The 22,429-nt window shown below is 43.0% G+C and overlaps 1 protein-coding gene across 1 annotated transcript in view; it reads left to right on the forward strand.

Moving 5' to 3' along the window:
• The window catches only part of LOC124963552 (collagen alpha-1(III) chain-like), a 22,274-nt gene extending 592 nt beyond the window's left edge, over positions 1 to 21,682 (forward strand). Inside the window, exons 2-5 of the mRNA XM_047523292.1 lie at positions 10,865 to 11,576; positions 12,393 to 12,513; positions 18,551 to 18,758; positions 21,230 to 21,682. Coding sequence (XP_047379248.1) covers positions 10,865 to 11,576; positions 12,393 to 12,513; positions 18,551 to 18,641 — 924 coding nt within the window. The 3' untranslated portion in view covers positions 18,642 to 18,758; positions 21,230 to 21,682. The remainder of the gene's footprint in view (positions 1 to 10,864; positions 11,577 to 12,392; positions 12,514 to 18,550; positions 18,759 to 21,229) is intronic.
• The last annotated feature ends 747 nt before the right edge of the window (positions 21,683 to 22,429 follow it).

Here is a 22,429-nt window from a genome sequence, read left to right on the forward strand (position 1 = left end):
AAAATGTATAAATGCTCTCTACTGTCATGTACAACAAATCAGAACACAGAAAAACGAAGAGTATATCCCTAAAAGCCAATTCCATTAAAAATGTGAAGCTTAATTCTTTTGTTTTTGTTTTTGTTTTCTTTTTTAATTGATATCAGTGATTGAAACCAGGGGTACTTAACCACCTAGGCCTTTTTGTTTTTTATTTACAGATACAGGCTCACTAAGTTGCTCAGGGCCTCACTAACTTGCTAAGGTTGTCTTTGAACTCATGTTCCTCCTGCCTCAGCAAACCAAGTCACTGGGAATAAAGCTGTGCACCACAATGCCTAGTATAAATCTAACTCTTAGTTGTAGTGTGTGTACAAACAGGACCCTGAGGTTAAAAATCCCCAGCTTTTTTGAAAAAGTATTTTTTAGTCATCAATGGACCTTTATTTTATGTATTTATGTGCGGTGATGAGAATCAAACCCACTGCCTCATGCAAGCTAGGTAAGCACTCTACCACTGAGCCACAACTCCAGCCCACAATGTTTTATATTGGTCATTAAGCATGCTTGCTGTTTTCTTAAGTGAGACATTATCCTTTGAAGTTGCCCATAACACATTCTTAAAAAAATAAAAAACAAAAAAACTCTAGAACAAATGCAGATTTCTTTTAAGAGGTATAGAACCAAGAGACACATGTAATATTACCTCACAGCAGTATATAAGAAATATCCTATAAAATTAGTAAGGTTTGAGTATGTACCCTATTTCCCCCTCTTTTCCCTGAGGAAGAGTTTGTTTCACTTACCTTTCACTCTCCCAACAATAGTTAAAGTTAATCTATGAACTGTGAACACTTCACATGCATACTATACACACACACACACATCCCTACCTCCCTGCCTCAAAGTTTATTTAATTTAGGCTACACATAAAAAAGTAAGCTAGATAATAGGCAGCTCTGGGAAGGGAAGGCCCAGACCTGTGCTGTATCCTAGAATATTGAACAGTACCTGGCACCTAGTAGGACATCAAAATATATCTGTTCAATGCATATATGAACATAAATACCTAATTTCCCTATGGAGAACTGTGTTGAGTTGGATGCACCATTTAAAAGTGAGATTTCCAATCTGTGAAACTAGAAAAAGACCTGAAGGCTGACAGTTCAGGAAAATGTCATATGAGAAATAGTTAAGGTACAAAATGTTTGTGGCTTCCTAGGTGTTATGGTTTAGCTAGCAAGTTCATGTGTGAGACAGTGCAAGTTATGAGAACCTTAACCTAACTAGTGCATCAATCCACTCATACGGATTAACTGGCTGGCAACTGTAGGCAGGTAGGGTGTGGCTGGAGGAGGTGGCTCCCTCGGACTTTGCCCTTAGGGTTTATATTCTGTCTTGGTGAGGGGAGCTCCCTCTCTCTCTCTCTCTCTCTCTCTCTCTCTCTCTCTCTCTGCCTCCCTCCTCCATACCCTTCTGTGGTGATGTTCTCCACTCTGATGAGTTGTTCAAAAATCAACTCAAATAGGCTATTGATTGCCTCTGTCATCTCATGGTCTGTGCACCTTGCTCAAGCAGCTGGTCACTAATAGCAGCCTCCCACAAAGAGATCATCTCCTCTCAGCTGCAGCCTGAGGAAGGATCAGGATGATCACTTGGCAATTTCTTAATAAAACCAAACATATACCCATCATTGAAACCAACAAATCTCACTCCTAGCTAATTACCCTAGACAAATAAGAGTATAGGCTCACACAAAAGCCTACACATGAATGTACAGATGGCTGTCTTCGTAATCACCCCAAAATGGAAACAAATTTCCAAGTCCTTCAACTGTTGAATGGGAAAACAAATGGTGATACATTCATAGGAGTACTAGGCAGCAATAAAAAGGAACAAATTACTGATAAGTGCAACATCTTGAATAAATCCTAAAGACACTGTGCTGAGTGAAAGAAAACAATCTCAAAAGTTTACATGCTGTTTTTATTAATGTCTGTTCAAAACTATTGTAAAGAAGAATAAATCATGTTTGCCAGGGATTATGCAAGCAGCAGGCATACTGCTAAAATGCTGGATTGTGGTGAGTTTGGGCAATAACAACTTTTTCTGTACCCTTATTGTGCTGCTCGTTGCATGCATCTCAATGTACATTGGAATTCAAAGAACTGTAAGCAAAAAGGAAAGTTCATCTACAATAGGTCAACTGGGAAACAAAAAGGTGAAGGGGAAAATAGCTTTCAAAAATGTTAATTTTATAAAAGACCAAGAAAGGCTGTGGAAATGTCCAGGTAAAGGAGCTTGAAGAGACATGACTAATGCAAAGGGGAAAACCCAGAGTGAAGGGAAACAATGACAAAATGTCCTTTATATAAACAGATAGAAATATAGCCCTGACATTTCAGTTCTAACCTTTCTCAAAACCTGGAAAATGTTGACTAGTGATCTTGACTTCTATTCTGATTATCCTTCTTTACATTAATTAGTTGATACCATTAAGTGTCCATGTATACATAAATTATGTTCTCTCATATTAAATGCAATGTACTTGTGGACATAAGGCAGAAGAAATTCCTCTTTTCCTTTAAGACTGTTGAATACTTCATGCCACTTATCCACTCTTTTTTTTTAATTTTTTTTTATTGTAAACAAATGGGATACATGTTGTTTCTCTGTTTGTACATGGCGTAAAGGCATACCATTTGTGTAATCATAAATTTACATAGAGTAATGTTGTTTGATTCATTCTGCCAATTTTTCCCTTCCCCCCCACCCCTCCCACCCCTCCTCTCCATCTATACAGACCTCCCTTCCTCCATTCCTGCCCCCCTCCCTACACCCAACTCCAACCCCAACACTAACCCTTCCTACCCCCCATTATGTGTCATCATCCACTTATTAGTGATATCATTCTTCCTTTGGTTTTTTGAGATTGGCTTATCTCACTTAGCATGATATTCTCCAGTTTCATCCATTTGCCTGCAAATGCCATAATTTTATCATTCTTCATGGCTGAGTAATATTCCATTGTATATATATATATATACCACATTTTCTTTATCCATTCATCAATTGAAGGACATCTAGGTTGGTTCCACAATCTGGCTATTGTGAACTGAGCAGCTATGAACATTGATGTGGCTGTATCTCTGTAATATGCTGATTTTAAGTCCTTTGGGTATAGGCCAAGGAGTGGGATAGCTGGGTCAAATGGTGGTTCCATTCCAAGTTTTCTAAGGAGTCTCCACACTGCTTTCCAGAGTGGCTGCACTAATTTGCAGCCCCACCAGCAATGTAAGAGTGTACCTTTCTCTCCACATCCTCGCCAACACCTGTTGTTGCTTATATTCTTGATAATCGCCATTCTAATTGGGGTGAGATGGAATCTTAGGGTGGTTTTGATCTGCATTTCTCTTATTACTAGAGATGTTGAACACTCTTCCATATGTTTGTTGATTGCTTGTATATCTTCTTCTGTGAAGTGTCTATTCATTTCTTTAGCCCATTTGTCAATTGGATTATTTACATTCTTGGTGTAGAGCTTTTTGAGTTCTTTATAGATACTGGAGATTAGTGCTCTATCTGAAGTATGATTGGCAAAGATTTTCTCCCACTCTGTAGGCTCTTTCTTTGCATTGCTGATAGTTTCCTTTGCTGAGAGAAAGCTTTTTAGTTTGAATCTATCCCAGTTATTAATTCTTGCTTTTATTTCTTATGCTATGGGAGTCCTGTTGAGGAAGTCTGGTCCTAAGCCGACATGTTGAAGCTCTGGACCTACTTTTCCTTCTAAAAGATGCAAGGTCTCTGGTCTGATTCCAAGGAACTTAATCCATTTTGAGCTTAGTTTCGTGCATGGTGAGAGATATGGGTTTAGTTTCATTCTGTTGCATATGGATTTCCAATTCTCCCAGCACCATTTGTTGAAGAGGCTATCTTTTCTCCATTGCATATTTTTGGCACCTTTGTCTAGTATGAGAAAATTGTATTTATTTGGGTTTGTGTCCGTGTCCTCTATTCTGTACCATTGATCCACCTTTCTATTTTGGTACCAATACCATGCCGTTTTTGTTACTATTGCTTTGTAGTACAGTTGAAGATCTGGTGTTGCGATATCCCCTGCTTCACTCTTTCTGCCAAGGATTGCTTTAGCTATTCTGGGTTTTTTATTCTTCCAGATGAATTTCATAATTGCTTGCTTTATTTCTGTAAGGTACATCATTGGGATTTTAATTGGAATTGCATTGAATGTGTATAGCACTTTTGGTAGTATGGCCATTTTGACAATATTAATTCTTCCTATCTAAGAACATGGGAGATCTTTCCATCTTCTAAGGTTTTCTTGAATTTCTTTCTTTAGTGTTCTGTAGTTCTCATTGTAGAGGTCTTTCACCTCTTTTGTGAGATTGATTCCCAAATACTTTATTTTTTTCAAAGCTATTGTGAATGGGGTAGTTTTCCTAATTTCTCTTTCTGAAGATTCATCGCTTATGTATAAAAATGCCTTAGATTTATGTGCATTGATCTTATATCCCGCTACTTTACTGAATTCACTTATGAGATCTAAAAGTTTTCTGGTGGAATTTCCTGGTTCCTCTAAGTATACCATCATATCATCAGCAAATAGGGATAGTTTGAGTTCTTCTTTTCCTATTCGTATCCCTTTAATTTCTTTGGTCTGTCTAATTGCTCTGGCTAGAGTTTCAAGGACGATATTGAATAGAAGTGGTGAAAGAGGGCATCCCTGTCTTGTTCCAGATTTTAGAGGGAATGTTTTCAGTTTTTCACCATTTAGAATGATATTAGCCATGGGTTTAGCGTAGATGGCCTTTACAATGTTAAGGAATGTTCCCACTATCCCTATTTTTTCTAGTGTTTTGAGCATAAAGGGTGCAGTATTTTATCAAATGCTTTTTCTGCATCTATCAAAATAATCATGTGATTCTTGACTTTAAGTCTATTGATATAGTGAATGACATTTATTGATTTCCTGATGTTGAACCAACCTTGCATTCCTGGGATGAAACCCACTTGATCATGGTGCACTATCTTTTTAATATGTTTTTGTATGCGATTTGCTAAAATTTTGTTGAGAATTTTTGCGTCGATGTTCATTAAGGATATTGGTCTGAAATTTTCTTTCCTTCGTGTGTCTCTGTCTGGCTTAGGAATCAGGGTAATATTGGCTTCATAGAATGAGTTTGGGAGAGTTCCCTCCTCTTCTATTTTATGGAATGCTTTGAGAAGTATTGGAATGAGCTCTTCTTTAAAAGTTTTGTAGAACTCGGCTGAGAACCCATCTGGTCCTGGACTTTGCTTTGTTGGAAGGCTTTTGATGACTTCTTCTATTTCATTACTTGAAATTGGTCTATTTAAATTGTGTATGTCCTCCTCGTTCAGTTTAGCAATTCATATGTCTCTAGAAACCTGTTGATGTCTTTGAAATTTTCTATTTTGTTGGAGTATAGATTTTCAAAATAGCTTCTAATTATGTTTTGTATTTCAGTCGTGTCTGTTGTGATATTTCCTTGTTCATTCCTAATTTTAGTGATTTGGGTTTTCTCACATCTTCTCTTTGTTAGTGTGGCTAAAGGTTTATCAATTTTGTTTATTTTTTCGAAGAACCAACTATTTATTTTGTCAATTTTTTGTATTGTTTCTTTCGTTTCAATTTCGTTGATTTCAGCTCTGAGTTTAACTATTTCCTGTCTTCTACTACTTTTGGTGTTGGTCTGTTCTTCTTTTTCTAGGGCTTTGAGCTGTAGTGTTAGGTCATTTATTTTTTGAGTTTTACTTCTTTTATTAAATGCACTCCATGAAATAAATCTTCCTGTAAGTACTGCTTTCATAGTGTCCCAGAGATTTTGATATGATGTTTCTTTATTCTCGTTTACCTCTAAAAATTTTTTAATTTACTTCCTAATATCTTCTGTTATCCATTCATCATATAGTAGCATATTGTTTAATCTCCAGATGTTGGAGTAGTTTCTGTTTTTTACTCTTTCATTAATTTGTAACTTCAATCCATTATGATCTGATAGCATACAAGGTAGTGTCTCTATCTTCCTGTATTTGCTGACATTAGCTTTGTGGCATAATATATGGTCTATTTTAGAGAAGGATCCATGTGCTGCTGAGAAGAAAGTGTATTCGCTCTTGGTTGGATGGTATATTCTATAAATGTCTGTTAAGTCTAAATTATTGATTGCGTTATTGAGATCTATGGTTTCCTTGTTCAATTTTTGTTTGGAAGATCTGTCCAGTGGTGAAAGAGGCATGTTAAAATCACCTAGTATTATTGTGTTATGGACTATTTGATTTCTAAAATTGAGAAGGATTTGTTTGACATACATGGATGAGCCACTGTTTGGGGCATAGATGTTTATGATTGTTATATCTTGCTGTTTTATGCTTCCCTTAAGCAGTATGAAATATCCTTCTTTATACCTTCTGAATAACATTGGCTTGAAGTCCACATTATCTGAAATGAGGATGGATACTCCAGCTTTTTTGCTGAGTCCATGTGCATGGTATGTTTTTCCCCATCCTTTCACCTTTAGTCTATGGGTATCTCTTTCTATGAGGTGAGTCTCTTGCAGGCAACATATTGTTGGATCTTTCTTTTTAATCCACTCTGCCAGTCTATGTCTTTTGATTGATGAATTCAGGCCATTAACATTCAGGGTTATTATTGAGATATGATTTGTATTCCCGGTCATTTGGTTCATATTTAAAATTTTTGACACATCTTGGTTCCTCCTTTATTTGACAGTTCCTTTAGGGTAATTCCTCCCTTTGCTCATTTGCTTCTTTGTTTTTTATCTCTTCCTCATGAAATATTTTGCTGAGAATGTTCTGTAATGCTGGCTTTCTTTTTGTAAATTCTTTTAGCTTTTGTTTATCATGGAATGATTTTATTTCATCGTCAAATTTGAAGGTAAGTTTTGCTGGGTATAAGATTCTTGGTTGGCATTCATTTTCTTTCAGAGCTTGAAAAATGTTGTTCCAGGCCCTTCTAGCTTTTTGGGTCTGGATTGAAAAATCTGCTGATATCCGTATTGGCTTCCGCCTGAATGTAATTTGGTTCTTTTCTCTCACACCTTTAAAATTCTGTCTTTATTTTGTATGTTAGGTATTTTCATTATAATGTGTCTTGGTGTGGGTCTGTTGTAATTTTGTGTATTTGGAGTCCTATAAGCCTCTTGGACTTGATTTTCCATTTCATTCTTCAGATTTGGAAAATTTTCTGATATTATTTCATTGAATAGATTGTTCATTCCTTTGGTTTGTTTCTCTAAGCCTTCCTCAATCCCAATAATTCTCAAATTTGGCCTTTTCATGATATCCCATAGTTCTTGGAGATTCTGTTCATGATTTCTCACCATCTTCTCTGTTTGTTCAACTTTGTTTTCGAGGTTAAATATTTTGTCTTCAATATCTGAAGTTCTGTCTTCCAGCTGTTCTATCCTATTGGTTATGCTTTCTATGGAGTTCTTAATTTGGTTTATTGTTTCCTTCATTTCAAGGATTTCTGTTTGTTTTTTTTTCAATATCTCTAACTCTTTATTGAAATGATCTTTTGCTTCCTGAATTTGCTCTGTTAACTGTTGATTGGTGCGATCGTTCAATGCCTGCATTTGCTCTTTCATCTCATCATTTGCTTCCCTAATCATTTTAATTATGTACATTCTGAACTCCCTTTCTGTCATTTCTTCTGCCATGCTGTCATTGGATTTTATTGATGTAACATCTAGATTTGTTTGGGGCATTTTCTTCCCTTGTTTTCTCATATTGTTCAGGTATCAGTGGGTCATTAAGATATTGCAGATTTCCTCTATCAACTTATAATGTCCCTGAAGATTGCTAGTATATCCCCTCTTATCCTTCAGTAGCCTGAAGTCTTGGAGGAAGTTGATAATGCAGAGCTCCACGAAGAAGCTGCCTCTCTAGGGGTGGTGACCCTCAGGTGGTGTATATTCCCTGCTAGTGGGCAGAGGTGCCTCCACTTGTTGACCAATGGTCATCCAATGGGGAACTAGACTGCAGGCTGAAGCAAGGCCTGTTTGTGCCTGTGTCTCTGGTTTTACCATCCCTGTGGGAAGACCTCCCCCGGCCAGGAAGACTCACTCGGTGGGGATGTCTCGCTGGTCAGTTGCCCTCCTAGAGGTTCCCCTCAATCTACAACTACCGCCTGGGCTGGGCTGTCTTCCTCTGCAACCATCCCAGGGGCCCGGACCTACGTCCTGGGCCTGGGAGCCTCACTCTTCACAGGCGAGTCTCCTCAGGCTGCCTCTCCCAGAGAATCTGCCCACAGCCGTGAAAACTTTGCTCCGCCCCTAGGCGTGTCTCTGTGCAGCTCTTCCAGCAAGAAGCCACTTAGCTCCTGGGACCCTGCTCTGCACCAATCACCTGGCTATGCAGCCCCTCCTCTGAGCCACCACCTGGAGCCCCGTACAATAGCTCTGAGACCCAGAGATCCGCCACACACCTCCTCCTCCGTACAGCCCCCCGGTTTCCAATGCAGTCACTAGGAGTCCAAACAACTCACTTCGGGTCTCCTCCTCCCGCCAACCACCCATAGTCCTAGGCAGTCACTCCAAGTCCAAGTGACCCGCCCTGTTCCTCCTCCTCCTCCTTGGGGTAGCCCCCCGGGTGTTCAGGAGCGGTGGCTCCGAGACCAAGTGACTCACCAAGCTCCTCCTCCAGGCAAGCCACCGGTGTTCAGGAGCGGTCGCTTCTAGTCCAATCAACTCACCACTTGCCTCCTCCTCTGGCAACCACCTGTGGCTCTGATGCAGTCACTCCCAGACCAAGCGTCCCACCGCTCTCCTCCTCCAGGCAGGCCACCAGTGTTCTGGAACAGTTGTTCTGAGTTCAAACAGCTCGCCATGCAGCTCCTCCTCTGGCAACCGCCTATGGCTCTGATGCAGTCTCTCCTAGGTCAAGCAACCCGCTGCGCTCCTCCTCTTCCTCCGGGCAACCTCCCGGTGTTCAGGAGTGCTCGCTCTGAGTTCAAAAAGCTCACCACGCAGCTCCTCCTCTGGCAACTGCCTGTGGCTCTGATGCAGTCACTCCTAGACCAAGCGTCCCGCCGTGCTCCTCCTCTTCCTCTGGGCAGTCCCCCGGTGTTCAGGAGCGCTCACTCTGAGTTCAAAAGCTCACCACGCAGCTCCTCCTCTGGCAACCGCCTGTGGCTCTGATGCAGTCACTCTTAGACCAAGCGTCCCGCCGCGCTCCTCCTCTTCCTCCAGGCAAACCCCCGGTGTTCAGAAGCGGTCGTTCTGGGTCTAAACAGCTCGCCCCGCAGCTCCTCCTCAGGCAGCCGCCCGGAGCCCCAGTGGTTGCTCGAGTCCAAGCGCTGTGCTGAGACGCCTCCTCTACGATGATCCCAGTTGTCCGTGTTTACCGCTCCAGTGGGGGGAGGGGCGTCTCGCCGAGCAACTCCACTTCATAAATTCCCTGTGTTCTGGGGCTACCGCCCCATCCGGGACGCCTCCCCAACGGGAAAGACTCACCCAGCGGCTTTGAGTTGGTCCCAAGTCTCTCACTATCTCCTCTTTTGAATCTTGCGTCCTGGAGCAACGTGAAATGCAGCCGCCCTCTAGTCCACCATCTTGGCCCCCCCACTTATCCACTCTTTTTAAGAGTATTTACTATCGTAAAAGTATGAAAAATTTTGGTGGCTCTTAGTTTTCTAAATAATCATTTGAGATTATTTTTCTAATCCCACAGGAAAGTTCACACACTGCAGAATGTGCAGCTTTGTGAACATTTTTTCAAACAGTCTCACTATTGAGAGATCTTTGTTTTGCAAGTTGGAAAACTCTTCTTCCCACAACGTTCTATACACTGACCAAGTAACAGGAAATCCCACTGCTAATTGACTCACTTACCAAAAGGAATTTATTGACTCACTGATCATAGATGGACATGGACTGCACCTTCACACCTCTGTGGTGGGCTTTACCCTGCCTTATTTCTCTTAGAAATTTTGTCTTCAGTCTGTCTTCTACTGTAGTGGCAAATGTATGCTAGTGCAATCAGAGCTGCTGTGTTTCTTCAACCATACCCAAAGGACAAAAAACATTATGTCTAAATCAAAACATTAAAAGAAGTCCTGCACCTCACTGTCTGTATACATTACAGCATGTGTTATCCCTGAACCAACAACAGCCAAACACGCACTGTAGAAGACAAAAGACGATATCAGGGAGGGCACCATCATATCTCTCTGCAGGAATAATCCTTTCTCTTAGTTGACACTTCCTTTTCCTGGAAAAGGAATCAGCTACCATTTATTTGATCCCTACTCTGTGCTGCCTCTTTGCATCCTTTGGGCCATTTCAAACTACAGGGAACTGAGTTGTCTTTCCGGGTTCCCTTAGTTGATGGGAGTGTAAGGGAAACATCAGTGGGAGGTCAGGGTGACAGCCAAGCCTTGAGCAGTAGAGCAGGCGGGCTTCTGGGGAACTGGAGGCCCACCAGGGCATAGCAGCAGCTCTGACCGCTCCAAGGTCAATCTCTTGGTGTGCCTGGGGAGTGAGGGTCCTGGCTGTGTCTTGGTGCAGGTTCTCTAGGTGCTTAGTGCCAGCACCCTGGCTCGGTAGTCCGTTTTCTACCACATCCTTGTCAGTACAGGACCACCGCTGGGCAGTGCTACCCAGAGAGACGTGGCTGCTTGAGGGAAGGTCCCACTTCCGACCTGAGGCTGGGGCTGAGCTGACAACATATGCCCAAGAAAGCCCTCCCAGCACCTGGCTGTGCCACAGGCCTTGGAGGTGGTCCCCGCACAGCCAGCAGATTGGCAGGCGCCCTTCCAGGCACCTGTCTCATGCAGCCATCTCACCACCCTGACTGACAAGCTGCTCCGATGGGAACCCGAGCTTAGGGGTGTCCACACGGTGGTGGCCACGATGAGGCAGCCGCAGGACTCACCCCGACGGAGTTTGTGTCCAGGCAGGAGGCCCGACCCTGCCGCACCCTGAGTCCGCCGGCTGAGCTGACAGCCCGGCAGGCGGGGCGCCCGGGGAACCGCCCCCTAAGGCAGAGGCGGAAGTGGAAGCGCGGGGAGCCGTCGCCACGGAGACGGGAGGGGCGGGGCATAGCCCAGGGCGCGAAATTGACCCGCAGTGGCGCCTGGTCGCGCCCAGGCGGTGGGTCTGTGGGCGGCTCGCAGGTCCCGGCGGGCAGCGTGGAAGGTGAGCGGGCGGGAGCGGCCACGGACTCGGCGCCGAGACCCCCGCGCCAGGCCTGGGGACGGGGTGGGACCCGGGAGGGCGCTGCCGCCGCCTTCGCAGGCTCCCTCCCGGCTGCCTGTCCCTCAGGCCCTCCTCGTGGGCTCTCCCACCGAAGTCCGCCCGGTCCCGCGCTGTCCTCGTTCTCCCGAGGGCGGGTCCTCCGCGGGGACTCCGCTCACAGCCGGGTGTGGTCTCGGCTGCAGTGTCCTGTCCAGGGCGGCGTGGCCGCAGCAGCCTCGCCTGGGACCCGGACTCCAGGTGAAAGAGGATGCCCGGCCAGCAGGCGCCCTGCAGAGTGGAGGGCGACGGAGGAGGAGCCTCCGCCAGGGCGAGGGAGGCCGCGTGGAGAGGAGCCGCCTCCAGGTACTTCGGTGTCCACTGAAGGCCACCGGCAACCCGCCACCTTGTTTCTCTCGCGCGTCTCTCTCTCTTTCTTCCCCAACTTCCCGCCTCGAAACCCCTGCTGCTTTCTTCCTGCTCCTGGCTGACAGCGCCAAGATACCCTCCGGTGTTTCCAGCATTAAGTGAAGCAGTGCAACATAGGAAGGTGTCTCTAGTGGAGCAGCGGCGAGAGCAGTGACTTAGGGAGGCAGCAAGGCGTTCGGTCCTGTGGGCTCCAGGTTCCACCCTGGGAGACAGTTGGATCAGATCGCTTTTGGCCCCATGCGATATGTAACATGGACTGATTCCCAGTGACTGGGCCTTATCACTAAAAAGTACTGTTTAGAAAGACTTCAGGAAACCATGAGATAGTCCTGTTGCACTTTTTGTTTTACAGATGAGAAAACTGAGCCCACAGAGTTTAAGCAGTTCCAAAATGGCGAAGCCTAAGTTTTTATTGAAAACCTAAATGTTTGCTGATGCATGGTGTGGGTGGAAATATGCTCACATTGCCATGTGAGCAGGGATGTGTATTCAGCTTGGATGAGAATGAACTTGACAGCTCTAAGGAATGTGAAGTAGCACGTGTTAAAGAAATGAGGATGTAGGAAATGTCAGTCCTAGATTACAACAGTGTGTGTAAGAGGTTATGCTTGCCTTTTCCCTAATAACGAATAGTTTTTGAGTTGAAATTGCATTTGCTAATTTTGAAATATGGAACAAAGTAGGGTGTTTGGTCCACTTCAAGGTTTATTCAGTAGAATATCAGACTTTTTTTTTTTTTTTTTTTTGCACCAGAGTGGAAATGTGAGAGGAAGTTGGTGACATCTGTCAGCTGGATACATTGCCCAAAGAAGACCTCAAATGTGTGCCAAGAAGTCAGTGATTCTATTGCAGAGAACTCCCTGGAAATGTACAGGTATTGTGTTGAAAATATTCATCTTGGTTAAAAATGAGGTACTTTAAAATAGTATATTGTCCTTCTTTTTTTGTTGTTTTCCAGTGACTCCAGATGCATCTGGGTCACTGTGGTGGAATCTCACTACTTTACATTCTGTTTACCTCTGTTTTGTTTTGTGTGTCTGTGTGTTTTAAATTTTATATGTCTAAATTGCAGTTACCTTTATGTGTGTTGAGACAATAAAATCAGGGGGACCTCCTATTTTAAAATTTTTGTAAAATTAAGCATTTCCTCCCCTTCATATAGATTGTAGATTGTTTTAAGTGTTGTCTGTAGCGGAGTCGAGTTGAAATGTTACAGACACAAAGTGGTATGCCCAAAGACATTAGAGTCCTGCAGTAGAGTAATAAAAGGATGCCATTCCTGGAAATCAGAAGTGTATACATTTTCCTGAGTTGGTTGATTCTCTATTGCATTTGCATTTCTTTCTTTTTTTCTTTCTTTTTTTTTAACCTAGAGGAAATAGATGGTAGTATTTTATACTAGTGTAACTGGGTAATCTATTTTTGGGGCTGGGGTACATAGCACGAATTGAACTCTGAGGCACTCAATCAGTGAGCCACATCTCCAGCCCTAGTTTGTACTTTATTTAGAGATAGTTTCTCACTGAGTTGCTCAGCTCTTCGCTTTTGCTGAGGCTGGCTTAAAACTTGCAATCCTCCAGCCTCAACCTTCTGAACCACTGGGATTACAGGTGAAGGGTCAGCATGCCTGGCTGTGGATAAGCTCTTGAACAAAAGAAGATAAGAAAACATTTTCCTGTGATAGAGGAATAAAGTAGACCATGATTCCAGTAGGACTGTGATGCATAGTTTGACATGGATTCTGCTTCCCAACATCCAATGTGGTAGGATGGATACCTTTTGCTAGCACCTTGTCATCTAATTTCTTTCCAATCAGTTCTGCCATATTTCTGCCAGATTCTGAATTTCATTCTCTGCACTCTATGATGAGAGTCAAGAGAAAAGTGAAGATAGGATATAAATTGGTGAGTGTGGAAAGAATATAGAAATGGATTAATGACAATCACTGGTAATGTATCATGACTTAGGAAAACAGAGCACTTATCTCACAAATGGTCAACTTTCTATTTCTCTTTAGACACTGGGAATTGTAAACAGAGGGGCCTTTACCACTGAGCATATCTCCAGCCCCACCCCCCCATTTTTTTTTTTTTTTGAGACAGGGTCTCAAATTACTTAGAGACTTGCTAAGTTTTTGAGGTTGACGTGGAACTTGTGCCTCATTTTTAACATGTCACTGGATGCTATTTTGTTTTTACTAATTGGGAGTAAGTAAGCACCTTTTCTTCTTAGTATGTAAGCATTAAGCAGGTAGGGTCATTGAAATGTTCACCAGACATTGCTGTACAGTGCCCGGTGAATGTTTCTCTATGAAATTGTGTCCAGTGCTCTGTCTAGAAGTCCTGCTCTGGCCAGGGCATCTAGGTCAGCTCTGCATCTAAGGGGGAGATCCCTTTGACTGACTCAAAGGAGGTTGTTATGTGTTTCTGACTTTGATAGAAATGTCCACATACCACGGAAGTAGTCATGTCATGTGGTGTCAGGAGGCAGGGGGAGATGTTCATGTCTCACAAGACACCCCTGGTTAGAGACTCTGGAGCCCAGCTTGATGTGGTGTGGAGGTGTTGTGTGGGGGTTAGTTCCACCATAACCACTACTGGTTCCTCAGAGGGACGCCCAACTGTGTGACACGATGTGGCTATCAGAATCCCCTGAGGAAAGGGAAAGTAGGAGGGCTGAGCCTGAGCACTGTGTCTGTAGTGGGCTTCTGTCTAAACCGTGAATATCAAATATGCTTAATTTCACTGGTTCCCAGAATGAGAATCAAAATGAGTAGTGTCACCTGTGAGCCATGTGTGAGCTATCATCAAGGTACATTTTAGATGTGATCACAGCAAGAGTTTGAAAGGTGTTAGGGAGTCAGAGTTTAGGTTGCCTATTGTAATAAAAGTTTCTTCTTGGTACTCACAGTGAGTTGCATATATTCCTAAATATATATCCTGTCTGACACTGCTCTGGTGCACAAGGGAAGGTGGACATTAACTGCAAATAGTTTCTTATTCTAATTTTCATATGTAGACTTTCCTTGCTGACATCGTTGATCTGGGACATCTAGTCCTAGAAGAAGAAAGTGTGTTAGTAACTTATAAGTTACCAATAAAGTAGTCCTTAATCTGGAACCTAAGCTGTGATGTTTATTCAAATGCCCTGAGAATGTATACAACTCCAGATTCTGACTTACCAGGGCTGGATGGGTGCCAACCACCCATTCAGCCATTGTGTGAAGCACCTGTAGACTGTGAAGACTTTTGATGATGAGTTCATGTATGGAGGCTGAAATTCTTCATAGGTCTTTGCATTTGGCAAGTCACGGACAGTATCTGAGAAGGTAATCATTTACAACCATGTCCACAAAAATCTCCTGTAGTATGCATAACAGCTCTTGATTGGGTATAGATTATATTTCCTTCTTTGTACTTAAGATAGCTAATAATGACATAGTATTATGTCCTTGTTTCTTCCTTTAAGTATCCCTATGTCTACACCAAGCATTATTGTTGGTAGGTAGGAAGGGAAGAACTTGAAATCATGAAATTTTTTTTTTTTTTTTTTTTTTTTTTTTTTTTTTTTGCAGTGCAGGGGATTGAACCCAGGGCCTTGTGCTTGCAAGGCAAGCACTCTACCGACTGAGCTATCTCCCCAGCCCTGAATTCAGGAATTTTACTGGCATGTTTTAATCTCCTGTTTCTAAATGATTACTTTTAACATATGGAGATTTGCCTCCACTACAGTTTTTGCTGTTGACTTTCCCAGCAGTGGGCATCCAGGTCATCCTTTCACTGGGAAGTGAGCACAGGTGAGGTGTCTTAGGGAACATGAGCATAAATATCCCTCTGCATGTTTCCTTCAGAAACTGCTTAAGCATCATTAGGTTGTGTACCCACAGGTGGAATTTCTGGATCAAAGAATGTATGTTTACTTTTTTTTTTAAATTTGTTTTTATTGTACACAAATAGAATACATACTGTTTCTCTATATATGAAGTAAAGTCCTACCATTTGTGTAGTCATATTTTTACATAGGATAATAGTGTTTGATTCATTCTGTTATTTTTTCCTTGACCCCCACCCCTCCCACCCCTCTTTTCCTTCTATATAGTCCTCCTTCCTTCTTTCTTACCGCCCTACGCCCCACAACATGTGTCATCATTCACTGATCAGGGAGCTCATTTGTCCTTTGGTTTTTTGAGATTGGCTTATCTCATTTAGTATGATATTCTCCAATTTCATCCATTTGCCTGCAAATGCCATAGTTTTATTCCTCTTTATGGCTGAGTAATATTCCATTGTATACGTATACCTCAGTTTCTTTATCCATTCATCAATTGAAGGACATCTAGGTTGGTTCCACAGTCTGGCTATTGTGAATTGAGCAGCTATGAACATTGATGTGGCTGCATCTCTGTAGTATGCTGATTTTAAGTCCTTTGGGTATAGACCAAGGAGTGGGATAGCTGGGTCAAATGGTGGTTCCATTCCAAGTTTTCTAAGGAATCTGCACACTGCTTTCCAGAGTGGCTGCACTAATTTGCAGCCTCACCAGCAATGTATGAGTGTACCTTTTTCCCCCCACATCCTCGCCAACACCTGTTGTTGCTTGTATTCTTGATAATCGCCATTGTAATTTGGGTGAGATGGAATCTTAGGGTAGTTTTGTTTTGCATTTCTCTTATTACTAGAGGTGTTGAACATTTTTTCATATATCTGTTGATTGTGTGTAGATCTTCTTCTGTGAAGTGTCTGTTCTTTTCGTTAGCCAATTTGTTGATTGGGTTATTTGTATTCTTGGTGTAGAGTTTTTTGAGTCCTTTGTAGATTCTGGAGATTAGTGCTCTATCTGAAGTATAAGTGGCAAAGATTTTCTCAGACTCTGTAGGCTCTCTGTTTGCATTGCTCATAGTTTCCTTTGCTGAGAGAAAGGTTTTTAGTTTGAATCTATCCCAGTTATTGATTCTTGCTTTTGTATGTTTACTTTTTTGACTAAGCACTTCCAGGTGTCTCTTCTGAATATCTCAAACTGTCCACATGTCACCTGCATTCTATCATGTAGCTTTCTACCTTTTGATGTGTAGCAGATACAAAGTGACAGCACACTGTTTTCGTTGGTATTTTTTCTTAACATGTCTTCAAGTGCTTTTCACTTTGGGGGGATTTTCTCTTGTGAAAATGAGGTTCCTCTTGATCCCCATGTCCATTCCTCTACTTGACTACTTTTTTCTTTCTGCTCATGAATGTTGTCTAGAGTGTGTGGGATCATTTGTCCATTTCAAGCCCTATTAGGTCCTCTAGAACTTTCAATTAGTAAAATTCCTAAACAGTAAGTAAGCACAGTAATTGGTATACCAATTTGAGAAGAAAAGTGTTGGATGATAGATTCAAAACACAAAGTTATATTTTATTATTTACAAAATAATAACAATATTTATAAAATAATAAAAGAATGAAGCCATGACATAGACTGAGATAAAATATATCCTCAGGACCTTAGACATTCTGTAATAAATCTGTATCTCTTGAAGTGTGGAATTGATCATCTTTTGGTAATGAAAGGAAGCAAAAGTAGCAAAGCAAATGATTATCTGTTTACAATTTTCTGTGATTTGGTTGAAGTGGTAAAGGTGTATGTATTCATTAATGGGTCAAATAAGTTGATAATTGTTTTCGGCATCCATTTAGGTGCCATCAAACTGAGGTTTTTTGGCTGTGCATCAGGTTTCTGAGGAAAGCTAGGACTGTTCAGTGACATGGAGCCATCGCTGTTGGGATAGCCAACTCAGACTCCTGCAGCCTGAGTACAATCTTGAGCAGGCAATGTGTTTGTTCCTTTTCCTAAACTTCAGGCTATATTTGTAAGTATCCTGGAGAAGTGGAAGGGTTTATCTTTAGATCTGTCATTGTGTTTTTTTTTTAAACCAAATTCACAAATTGGCAGACCATTATATCAGATGTGTAATTGGATGCCATTTAAATGACCCACTTTTAGATTTTACGTATTTTTCCATTAATGCTGCATTTTTCACCACTTTTAAAAGCAGAAGATCTAGGGCCAACCTACCAATGGTTAGGTGGAACCTGGTCTTCAGTTTGGCATATCCTCCCTCAGTATCCCCGAGGTCATCTGCCTAGTCAGCTTCCTTACTCCTATTACCTCCCCGGCTTCCATAGTTACCACATGCCATATATGAATCGGGGACCCACGTGCTACAACATTGCATTCTCTGATTATCACAATCCCACCTTTCACTTAGCCATGCCTGACACAGCCAATATTTACAAGCAAATGTTAGATTTTAAAAGATTCTATTCTATGTGCTCCTTTCTAAAAGAGCATTAGGCAGGACTATAGCACACATAAATATTCATTAAAGAACACAGTGTTTTAAGTGTCCTCCATTGAAAAGTTGACACGTCTCTGACACACTTTTTATTTGGGGGTATTATTTATAGGGAATTACAGCAGGTATGTGATAGTGAAATAAGAAGTCTTCTATCCATTTTATTCTTTTCCTCATCATGTTTGTGAATAAGGATAAGATAGTTATTCCAGTGCAGATGTTTCCCACTTGTATGAATGGATGCTGGGTGTCGCCTGCTGCTTGGATGTGTGCATATTATGCTTGACACTAATATTGTACTTGGTGAGTGGCAGGAAGTCAGTACTGAAGTTGAGCTCTTGTTTTCTAGCAGCTGTGCTCAAGCTCCTTGGTGTGCCTTCTGCAGTTCTGGCTGCGCTCTTCAAGTTCTTCAAGGTGACTGCCTGGTCATCAGAATCATGGCGTCTGCCCTTAGAGCATGTAAAGCATTGTTCCATGAGTGTGGAAATGGTCATGTGGAAGGTTCCTGGGAGGAGAGATCGTTGATAATGGACTCTGTGCCTCACCAATGAACTGTTTTTTCTTCTTTGGTTTTCAGGAAGAAAGTGCCTTCAAACACCTGTGCACCTGGGAATCCAGGCATCTGCTTCACTTCAGAAGATGCACTCATGATTCATTTCAAGACTTGAGCAGGAAGAACTGAGCTGCAGGTATACCGCAGGTACCTTGCATTGCAGATGGGTTAGAAGAGAGAAGAGCTGCTTCATGGGATTTGATCACGTTTTTCCTGAAAGTCCCACACACAGGTGAGTCCCCAACATACTTAGAAGCCACTTCCCAACCTTTTTTATGGAATTGAATCAGAACCCCTGATGATGTGGAAGAGCCATAATTAGTTTGGATGTTAATCGTGTATTTCATTCCTGAGCTCATTGCTCAATGCAGCCATTCTGCCTTGAGTACGTGAGCTTCTCCTCAAATCGCAGGCAGTGCTCTTACTTTGTGAGAGCATCACCCTGATTCCATGAGCCCGATGCAGGCTGCAGCCACTCAGTCATCTTGTGAAGGCCTATTGGTGTGGCTGGTCTCTGGCATCCTCGTCCAGCCCTGCTTAGAGTAGGGGGTTAAGGGTCCAGGCAGGTACCTTGTTACTCTCAACCTCCATTGCCATTGGGCCTCTCCAGTGTCCCTGGACTATAGCCTGCTCTTGTGGCCTGGGCTCAGTGAATCTGAGGTTTGGAATCCCACTGTGTGGCCAGATTCCAGGCACTCCAGCAGCCTCATAACTGGTACAACCTTTCCTAATTTTGTTTGAGTGGGAGAATTCTCCCACCCATCCTCCTCCATTCTTATCACACATTTTGTAACTTCACACTTGAGGACCTTTATTCATTGACTTAGTTCTTGGTGATGATGGTTGCTAAGACTTCATCGCTCATTCAGGGTCATACCACTTGCATGGTAGGGCTACAGCACTGATCTTCCTAATATATTTTGCAGGACTCTCTCATTTAGGCTATGACTGCCTCTGAAACACACACTACATTTGGAGTGTCAAAATTCTTGACACTGCCTCTTTGGCAAGTATAGGTTCTCTTCCAATTTGGAATGTCTTAATCATTCCCGTTTGGATGTTTGTGGAGGTAATGCAGAAGAAATTTCATTTAAAATATAGAAAACACAACAAATAACAGTCCTATATTTTACACTAAGCACCTGTAATTAATATCCCTTTCTTTGTGCTTGTATGAGTTGCTCCTTTGAATTTTTGAAGAACTATTTGCTGGAGAGCAAGGTCTGAAGAAATAGATGTCAGTCATTCTCAGTGTTTTGAAGTGAAGAATGTGTTCAGGATGTGAATGCTTTCCAGCCAATGCCTATCTATGGCTTCATCACAGGTCAATCAGAGGTTCTCTTGGGTAAACTGTTCGATGCCAGTAACACAGGCACCAGCCCCCGCAGTGTGTGCCTAGCCCTTTCCCCACGTGGACTGACTTGGCACTTTTCATGCCTTATGACTGACACCGTGCAGTCATTGGAGTGTGTCTGTGACCCAGATCTGAACTGCATGGCCAACATGCTGCAGGCCTGGTGCAGGCAGGTCCTAGGCTGCTCCAACAAACCCTGCAAACTAGGTGCCATACAGCAGAAGAGAGGCCTTCTGCCCAGTTCCAGAGGCTCCAGGCAAGAGGTGTGGGCTCTTCCAGTGCCACAGTCCCTCAGAGGGTTCCCAGGGAGTGTCCCCCCCAACTCTCCCAGCTCTTGCCCACTCTCCTGCTACTGCCCACAATCTGTTTTTCCTTTCTGGGCCATCCAGTCTCTGCCTCAAACCTCACGCAGCCTGTTTACCCGAGCCTCCCTGGGTCTCTTTGTCCAAACTCCCATTTCTACAAGAATTGCAGACATTGGATTTGGGACCTGTTTAAACTGTGTTCTTTCATGTGACCTCTCCTTAGCTTGATCAGTGTACAAAGACTGTTTCCCCACAAGCTCGCACCCACCTTTGGGTGAACGAGAAAATTCAGGGGAACTTTTCTCTCAACTACACTGGCCTTATTTCAGAGCTCTCCTTACTGAGGCTTCCTGGTACCCTGTGTCCTAATTGGTGTCATGGTAGGTTTCGGCTTCCTGAGAGGATCTAGTGACCTGGCAATTCACTCTCTCTGAAAACACCACACTCTGCAGTGTTCCCCAAGGGCTCTGCAGAGCTTTGCATTTGAGCTACTCTCTGACATGTGCAACGTGTCCTAGAAAGTGGACCGACCCCCTCCCTCCTGAAAGTGCAATGCTTGATACCCTTTGAAGTAAGTTGTTATTTTGGATTCTTTCTTTAGTAGGCAGGTTCTTGAATCCTCTCCTTGAAGGTTTACAGGCCTAAAGACCAGATGTGTCCAGATGCTGACTTGAAGGATATCAGCTCCTATAAGCCCTCATCTTGGCGGTAGTTTTTCCTCCCCTGGATGCAAAGCAAGAAAATGCAGTTGGCCCTGTGCCCATCCTCCTCCTTCCACAGACCCAGCAGCTGCAAATCAAAAGTATCAGGAAAGAAATTGTATCTCTGTGGACAGTTACTTGTCATTGTTTCCTAGATCATACAGGGTTATGGAGAATTACATTGCCATTTTATTGTATTAGGTGTCAGAAACATCATTGTGGGTGGAAGATATGGAAATACTCTGGCATTTTTAAAAGAGACTTGAGCATGTGAGGACTGTGGCATTCTCTGTGAACTTGGAACAGACCTCCCATGTATTTCCTTGATGTTTCTGATTTCCAGACTTGAGAACCTTCAGGGCTTCACTGTGAGTCAGCCCCATGGGAATGCGGTAGGTGGGCAGTCGGAGGTGGTGTGCAGAACCTCAGTGAGGTCTTGAAAGACCACATCCCACACCACAACCAGGAGCAGGGAAAGGAGCCCTCTCCCCATGTTGTAAGTTTATCTCTTGTTTTATAACAAGATCATGTCTTGTGAAATTTTGCACACATTCTGAATCATTCCAATAAGTTTGGATGATCTGGGAAGCATGGATTTCATTCTGTTTTTTCTCCCATATGATGTGTTACCAGGTGGGAACTTGAAGACATGATCAGGCCATGGAGTCTCCTCCTTTGGGAAGGGGCTACTCAAAGAAATCCTTGTTCCTGTTTTACCTTCTGCCAGAGGAGGACAGAAGAAGATTTTCAGATATGGGTACCTGACTTGCAGCCTCCAGAATTTGAGAAATAAAACTTGTGGTTATAAATTACCCAGTGTCCTGTATTCTGCCTTCACAACACACACAGTTCTTTGAGAGTCGATCAGCAATTCCCTTATTTTTAAATTCTGGTAAAATACACCAAACATCCCTTTTTAATTCAGAGGCTTTAAGCATAGGCATGTTGCTGTCTAGACATCACACCGTCCCTCTCCAGATCTCAGGTGGACATTCCCTTCCGCCAGACTGACTTCGAGTCCCTTTCACAGGCCCAAGAAAGGAATATTCTTCTTTATGTTTTTATGAACAGGACTATTGGGAATCCGAGTTAAATCCTACAAAATTTGTCCTTCTTGGACAACTTCATTTTCAGAAGTGTACATCTCACCCCCACTCACCCGGGGCTCACCAGGTCCACTGCCAATTCTGCAGGTGTCTCAGTCTGGGTCTCAGAGAGTGGTGACTGTGTACCTGAGCTGTGTATCCATGTCAGTGGGCAGCTGTGACCCCAGGATCTAGGGTATTGGGTCCCAGCCTGTGGGTTCCGCCACCCTCCAGGTCTTTCAAGACCAATGTGCTCCAAAGCCGTGTGCATGGTGGGTTCAGGAGGTGCTTGTAGGATGAGTCCTGAGGTGGTAGGAGGGGCCATCTCAGTGGTGGAGAGGACCCTTTTGTCTAGCCAGATGTTGCGTCCTGGGTCATGATAGACTAGAAGTATGAGCAATGCCTAGATTGTCCTGGTCTCTGTGGGCCCAGCCTAGGAGCTGACAACTGGTGTGGCC

The sequence above is a fragment of the Sciurus carolinensis genome, chromosome 13 (assembly GCF_902686445.1).
Source record: "Sciurus carolinensis chromosome 13, mSciCar1.2, whole genome shotgun sequence".
In the NCBI taxonomy this organism is placed as follows: Eukaryota; Metazoa; Chordata; class Mammalia; order Rodentia; family Sciuridae; genus Sciurus; species Sciurus carolinensis.